This window comes from Osmerus mordax, chromosome 1 (genome assembly GCF_038355195.1).
Source record: "Osmerus mordax isolate fOsmMor3 chromosome 1, fOsmMor3.pri, whole genome shotgun sequence".
In the NCBI taxonomy this organism is placed as follows: Eukaryota; Metazoa; Chordata; class Actinopteri; order Osmeriformes; family Osmeridae; genus Osmerus; species Osmerus mordax.
Window position 1 is genome coordinate 8,802,437 of NC_090050.1, and position 7,905 is coordinate 8,810,341.

Below are 7,905 nucleotides of genomic sequence, written 5' to 3' on the forward strand. Positions count from 1 at the left end.
GCACCCCAACCCTACCTCACCTTTTGAGTGAGGACCAACTCCCTTCCCCCAGTCTTTCTTGTTGGCCAGACACAGTGATATCAGTTTCCCTCAGGTCTTTGTCTCGCTCACCACACACACAGTTATGTGCCCTCATGAGAGTGTTTTAAAGCTTGGGTGTTGTCAAATTTAACATGACAATGCAAAACTATGATAAAAGCAGTTTAATACTAAAACGATCATAGTTCTTCTCACAAATGAATTTTGTATCAATTGCTCTGTTTTATTTGTTCAACATTGTTTGCAGTACATGCTTCTGGGCAGTTAAAATTAGTGCCTTGTTGCATTAGGGAAAGAATGTTATTTTTGTTTTTGGAGCAGTCATATCTCCTTTGCCAGACAGTTTTGTCTAGTTAGTTATTTTTGGGGCAGCATACCAAGGACATTTGCAGCCTTAAATGGACAAACCAAAAGAATGTCGCTGGAAGCTTAGTATTACACCACATTTCTTATTGGATTCTCACTCTTTTTTAAAGATTTTGTCTTGCTTTTCTTCATCTTGGTGTTCTCATACTTATCTCCATATCAAAGTATTATCTGTCTTCTGGAATTTTTTCTCTTTTCTTTACTCCTTCGGCCCATTTCTAAAATGTAAATATTTACAGCAGATTATAAGCAGAAACCAACACACTTCTCGTTTCTAGGCAGACAGAAGCATACAAAAGTGTAGAAAGTGTGGCGGTGAGTGAACAAGAGCATGGGAAAAGAGGGAGGAGACTGGGAAGGATGGGGATGTAGGCAGGGTCTTGGAGGCTGGCCTGCGTGTGCGCGAGAGAGAAACAGAGAGGGCAAAAAGTATAAGTTCTCCATTTCTCTCATTTTGCCTCACTCTCAAAAAGGTCCAACTCTGAGCCTGCTCCCTTTCTCTCTCTCATCCATCCAACTCCAATCGATCGCTCACTACTCCAACATGTCTTTCAGAGTGTACTCGGCGCCCATGTCTGACATGCAGTCCTCCAGGATGTCCTATGCCACGCGCTCCATGCCGCCCTCCTCCCAGCGCGCCGCCAGCACCTATGGCGGAGCGGGCGGACAGGGCACCCGCATCTCCTCTGCCAACTTCTCCGGCCTGCGCAGCGGGGCCCCTGGTGGCTCCTCTGCCTTCTCGTCCTCTTCCTCCTACAAGGTGAGCAGCGGCATGGGCATGGGCATGGGCGGAGGCATGGGCCTGGGTGGAGGCATGGGCATGGGTGGAGGCATGGTCGGTGCTGCTTCTTCCATGGCTGCGGGCGGAGGCAGCGGTGGCATCATGGGAAATGAGAAGGGAGCCATGCAGAACCTCAACGACCGTCTGGCCAACTACCTGGAGACGGTGAGGACCCTGGAGCAGGCCAACGCACAGCTGGAGATGAAGATCAGAGCAGTGCTGGAGAAGGGAAGCCCGGACAGTAGAGACTACAGCAAGTACACCCCCGTCATCGACGATCTGCGCAAAAAGGTGGGTTTGAGGGGCTGGGGAAAAGGAGAGAGAGAAGGAGGGATGGATGAATGAGTGGGGTGAAAAGAAAGATAGCAAGATAATGATTGTACTGTATGTGAGAATGTTGTGTTGATTATATTAGAGGCAAATAATGGGAATGCTGATGCTGTTAGTAAGAAATAAGAGAGCGTGGGCAGAAAGGACAGAATGAAGTGATAGTGATAGATAAAATGCTGATGAAGCTGTTTAACTCAGAAGGGGGGGGGGGGGGGGTGTGGATTAAACAGGGAGTGCAGAATAAGGGGAACTACTTGCATTTAGAATCCTGAATTTAACTTACCCAGACATAAAATGCACATTGTTTTCATTGTATTGATTTATTGAGTAAAACTCAACTAATCGGTTTTGGCATATAAACAATGTTTTTACATTTAAAACATACACATTTCTTGAGCATATTATTTAAATGTATTGTGCCTGAAGAGAACATGATTTGTATCTGGGCTACCAATGTCCTATAAAACAGAATGGCGGGTGTGGCCGATATCCAATTTCCCTTCCCCCTGTTGCCACAAACTGCCCAGAAGTTCCTCAAATAAATCACCAGGGGAAAGAGTGAATAGTGAACAACAGAGACACAAAACCCCAAAGAACAACCCATAGACAAGGTTTTCAACAAAAAAAGAAAGAAAAAAACAGTTCTGACCCTGAATGGTCACCCTCCACATTCTCAAGCGTAGGAGGAAACCGATGTGAACCAGATGTGTTCCACTCAAAATAATTCCTCTTCACTTTTCCAGCATGTGACCGGTTGTTTAATATCCAGCTCCACATTGGAGTGTCATATTCTGTGCCTGAGTTCAGATTTCCTGTGAAGCTAATAATGACAACTATGCAGCACCTAACTCCCCTACTGCATCGGGCTTCAAGATTTTTCTCTTGTGCGTCAAACTGGAAACTATGGTTACACATGCAAACAGCCAAACAGCAACAGAGATAGACACAGCTCGAAACAGAAAAGGAAACATTCCAACACAACCCCACACTCAGATTGGGGGAGAACAGAGAGCTTGTGTCACGAGGGACAGGAAGCACAGCCCATTCCTCTAACAATGCAAACTCACAGCATACTCAGCTGTGAAGAAACCCGTTACACTGCTTTTCCATCTGAGGTTCCTCTTTTTACATAGGCGATCAGGGCAGTTGCCATGGATTCAGACATGTTTTGCTCCCATAACATGACTCACATGCAAGTTTTCAAGATGTGTTTGTTTGTCAGAATTCTTGTCTTAGAGGTTGTCATTTACTAGTTGCCCGGCAATTAATGTTTGAACAAAGACTGTATTTTAAGAAAATATGTTTTTTATTTGCTTTCATTGAAAATGAAGTGGACAGAATAAAATCTTAATGTTTTAACTTCCATCCAGAAAAATTGCAAAAATAAGTATTTCCAGTCTTAAATTCTTTTTGACCTTTTAAAAAAAAAATCATCGAGAGTTTATATTTATATTTTCAGTTTGGGTAAAAGTTACTTTTCAATATTTCTCTCCCTCAGGTGTTTGATACGACTGTGGATAACTCCAGCCTTGTGCTCCAAATTGATAATGCCCGTCTAGCCACTGACGATTTCAGAGTGAAGTGAGTCTGAAAAACATTTTAATCCATTTTCTCTCCACACACCGAAGATTGCCTGTTTGTGTCTGCCTGTTTGTGTAATCCCTTACAAAAAAGAAGTATACTTCAAGTTTAATTTGTAAGTATACTTAAGTATAAAAAGTATACTATTATCATGGTACCTAAAGTATACTAGCAGGGTACTTATTTATATACTATTTTTGTACTAAGTTAACTGAATTGGCCCACTTTTTAGGTCATTTAGTACACTTTAAAGTACACTTATAGTGTATTTGAAGTTTACTTTTGAGTACTGTAAAGTAGCATGTGTAGTGCACTCTCAGTTCATGAAGTATACTTCCTAAAGTACTTCAAAATATACTTTGGAATACTTTCAAGTGCACTATCAATTGATGTAAGTACTTCAGTAAGTAAATTTAATTAATGTCCACTTTCTATGATTATTGTAATATATATGTTTTGGGGCCCCTCCAACGTCACCGATCTTGCATCACTTGACGACAACGGGGTCCTCGCCAAGTGAAAGTTATCATTAGCTGAAAGAAGCGGATTCCTGCTTATGTCTTATGTTGCTCGAATCCAGCTCAGTTTATCAAACGTAACAGTCATTTAACTCATGGTTACAATGGTAAACCAGCACAACAATGACAATTACCATGGAACAAAACACTACATTCTAAGCAGACACAATAAAAAAGTTACATTTGTATTTCGAACAAACGGCAAATTTATCAGCCGTTTAACACTATTTACCGCCTTGCATCATGGGAATTGACCAGCCAATGAGCCACGCTATCTTCATTTTTTCACGTTGTTAATTCGTTCTTCAGTCAGTTTGACAGTATAACCTTCAAATGCATAATGCAACCCTTCTGTCTGCTTCTTTCTCAAGTAGTTTTTTCCATTAATACTCCAATTGATAATTATTAGTATCGTATAAGAGTATAGGGCTTCAAAATGTTTTGGCCGTAATTAAGGTTACAGCTTAAGTAACAAAAAAGATTCAATGTGCAATGCATAATATATGTTCCTAGACATGAATAATTAGAATATACAAGATGGATCAAAAAAATGTAACTTGTAATGTACTTTAAAAGTATTTTGACTGTTTTTGCTGTATAATAAAAGAAAACGTAGCCTACATCCTACTCCAGAAGAAATGTATACAATCTTTTGTTTCTAAGTATACTTCTTATAAGTATATCAAAAGTGAACTATTTTCAAAGTAACTTCTTATAAGTATATCAAAGGTGAACTAAAAGAGTACTATCATTTTTTTTGTACACTTATAGTATACTTTAATATACTTTTTTTTTGTAAGGGATGTTACTGGCTTTACAAAAATGGTCTAATGCTTCACAGTTGTAAAATGTGAGAGAAAAAGTTTGACTCATGCCAGACCTTGGGGAGATAATTTGGTGCAGCATTGTGAAGTGAAGTTCAAAAAAGAAATTTCATGTCATCTTTATGCAGTTATCTGGTCTTTTCATTAAAATACTTGGTGTGTGAACTCTAGCGTGAAACCTCTACAGAATGCTACACAGCCCTCTTTGTAAACTGCTTTGGTATTTTCTTGGGTGATGATTCAAGAATTCCTTTTTAATGTGAACCACGCGAGTTGAACATGGGCTAAACTGAACATAGGCCAGTGTCCAGAGACTCCATCTTGTGCACTGATAGCAACAAATGGCAATGGCAGCCATTTTGTGCCTTTCTGAGTTGAATATTTCATACCACCAAACAGGTTTGTGACACCATATCTATTTTTCCAGGTTTGAAAACGAGATGGCCATTCGCCAGTCAGTGGAGGCGGACATTGTGGGGCTGAAGAAGGTCCTTGATGAAACCAACATGGGCAGGATGAACATCGAGAGTGAGATCGAGTCTGTGAGGGAGGAATTGATCTTCCTGAAGAAGAACCATGATAATGTAAAATCTATTTCAGATTAAAGATTTGTGACATACTGTCACTTCTCTAAAATCATATTAACATTTAAGATTACATATTATCATACCATGGGAGGCCATGAGGATCTATGAAAAAAACCTGTTAAACTTTAAGTTTCTTCCTGTTTTACCCTATTTCCTCCTTTAGGAAGTCACAGAGTTGCGCAACCAGGTTGCCCAGTCAGGAGTGCAGGTGGACATCGATGCCCCCAAAGGTCAAGACATGTCCGGGATCATGGAGGAGATGAGGGCCAATTATGAGAAGATGGCTTTGAAAAACGCAGAGGACCTAAAAATCTGGCATGAAAATCAGGTAAGCTTTGGTGTACATGGAGAAATGCACAGTTAGTCTGGCTTGACCTAAACTACATCGATGCGTTCAGCTAGATCACAGCGAGAAAACCATGAACACGTTGCTTTCAGTGTTTTCATGCACAATTCAAGCTGGCATACTGCAAGGTTGCATGTTTGGTCCTTGAAAATATTTTCAATCTAAGATTTGTAGGATTCTTTCACATTATAAAGTATTCCAAATATCCCAACATACTCATAACTGTCCTAACAATTAGATCCAGAGCACTTGCCTCTATGGTTTACTGACCCATCCCTCCATGGCTTCCTCCCTCTAATTCCCTTTGTTTACTGTCAGATCTCAGATGTACAAGTGCAGGTATCTCAGAACACCGAGGCTCTCCAGGGGGCGCAGATGGAAATGACGGACCTCAGAAGACAGATTCAAACCTTGGAGATCGAGCTGGCGTCCCAACAGAGCCTGGTGAGACACAAGGACAATGTTTTGGTGCATACACCATTAATGTCTTCTTGCAGCTGCATTCTCTGGAATTCATAAGTGACATCGTAAAAATTGTGGGATGGAATGAGTAGCATAACCAAATGCCCCATTCCTCTACTGCACTGCATATCAGCCCCCATAATTCAAAGGTCATTCGCTATTCATTACTGACATTCAACATTCCTGACATTCACAAAGCAGAAGAAGTTGAACTCTCTCTAGTTTCTATATTCGGCATTTCCATACAAAATTCAACAATATATTGTTCAACACTTTCAAAGGGGATCCCTCAAAAGTACATTTTGACTTGGCCTTCCCCAAGCACAGACTGAATCATCATTTCTGATGCAGGACTTCAAGTTTACACCAACTGATAATAAACCATTCACACACCACCACCCTCAACATTCCTCTTCTGCTCCTCCACAATAGAAAGCTTCATTGGATGACACGCTACGGAACACGGAGCAGCGCAACAACATGGAGATGGAGAGGTACAACAACATCATTGTAAACCTGGAAGGGGAACTGACCAACCTGCGGGGCAACATCCAACACCAGGGCCAGGAGTACGAGGCATTGCTCAACATGAAGATGAAGCTGGAGGCTGAGATCCTCACCTACAGGTCTCTGTTGGATGGAGAAGATTTCAAGTGAGTATGAAGAGGTAGCCATGAGATGTTCCTGGATGGAGACTAATCCTAGACTTTGACTAAGAGTTCTCCCAAATGCGTTCGACCCTGTTTGCATGAATCCCATTTTGAACCTTCGTATCCCTTGTTCACTAAATAAAAGCACTTGGAACTACAGAATATCCACCCTAGTTCTTTCACCTTTAAAATCCTCTTGGGGCTAGATTGCATGGCCAGATTAAACTGTCTGCCATAACACATACCTATCTTTTCAGATCTACCCAACAGCTTAGAAGCTAGGGGCTGTGTCCAGGCAGGGCCATAGGGTATGTTGTGAATGCATACTCTTTGAGTCCTAAAGTACAGTAGGATTGGGATCAGTAATATGAATGAGTTGGATATCTGTAACATAAAAAGTGTTCATGTCACAAATGAGTAAGACATCGATACTTCCACATTTCTAAACTTCGGGATGCCATCTATGGTTTATAAATGGTATTGCAAGATGATTTGCCCTATCAAAGCATGCTATCAAAACAATGCTTTTGTTTTGTTGATTTTTGTCCAGGCTCCAAGATGCTCTGGATGAACTGAAGGCTTGAACAACGAGAAAATAAAAGAGATAATCATGGTGATAATCATCATCCTAACAAAGAGCAGTTATTGCAGAACCATCATTGCATTAAAAGCCAGTCTCACTGAGCAAAGCTTCCAGTGCTGTGTCAACACCTGACCTAAAAATGACCAAAGTACCAAAATAAAGTTTTTTAACACCTTTTAAGATTCTGTTTTGAGTATTTTGTATTCATCCCATTACTGTGGAGCTATGAATTCAGGCAGTGTTGAAAATTAGTAAGATGTCTAACTTTGCTATTATACCGTCTGCCCACCTTGGGGACCTACCAACACCCTGAAGATATTTGAAGATATAAGTAAATTATAATTATGATGGGATAATCATAATTTAAGAAAATATTTCAAGTGATTTCAAAGTGACAGAATCCATTCAATCTGAGTACAGACAATAAATTAAGGAAATAACAATTATATTGTTTGGTAGTTATGGTTATGTATCTGAAGACGTATTAGATTGTACCCAATTGCTGTGAAAGTACCAAGTCAATGAAGTGAATAGCTAAGTACAAGTTCAAGACCAAATCAACATATTTATCACACATATGTAAGGTGCAGGTGTCTGATACACACAAGTTGAGTATCTAAGAAGACTAGACAATGAATAAAGGAAATCAAGGGAGTTAAATAGTGTCACAATATGGGAGGATACGTGATGATGAGCATAGCCTTTGCAAGCACAGAAAAAGGACACTGCATGCTAGATAGCTTTTGTTTAGGTCTTTAGATAGGGCTCCCAGAAATGTCCTTGACGCTCCTCCTATTTTCCTTGTTCAAAGTTGCATGGCATGATACACTTTGGTAAC

At 40.5% G+C, this 7,905-nt stretch overlaps 1 protein-coding gene across 2 annotated transcripts; it reads left to right on the top strand.

The window, feature by feature from the left end:
* Positions 1–866: 866 nt before the first annotated feature.
* Positions 867–7,247, top strand: LOC136953499 (keratin, type I cytoskeletal 18-like). 2 transcript variants are annotated; one of them, XM_067247086.1, is made up of 8 exons: positions 867–1,477; positions 3,015–3,097; positions 4,867–5,023; positions 5,190–5,354; positions 5,691–5,816; positions 6,267–6,487; positions 6,742–6,792; positions 7,035–7,247. In XM_067247086.1, exons 1-7 carry the CDS (start codon positions 950–952, stop codon positions 6,764–6,766), a joined length of 1,305 nt encoding a protein of 434 aa, XP_067103187.1. In that variant the 5' UTR covers positions 867–949; the 3' UTR covers positions 6,767–6,792; positions 7,035–7,247. The 2 variants fall into 2 exon arrangements, with proteins under 2 accessions (XP_067103187.1, XP_067103186.1); XM_067247085.1 differs by lacking the exon at positions 6,742–6,792.
* The last annotated feature ends 658 nt before the right edge of the window (positions 7,248–7,905 follow it).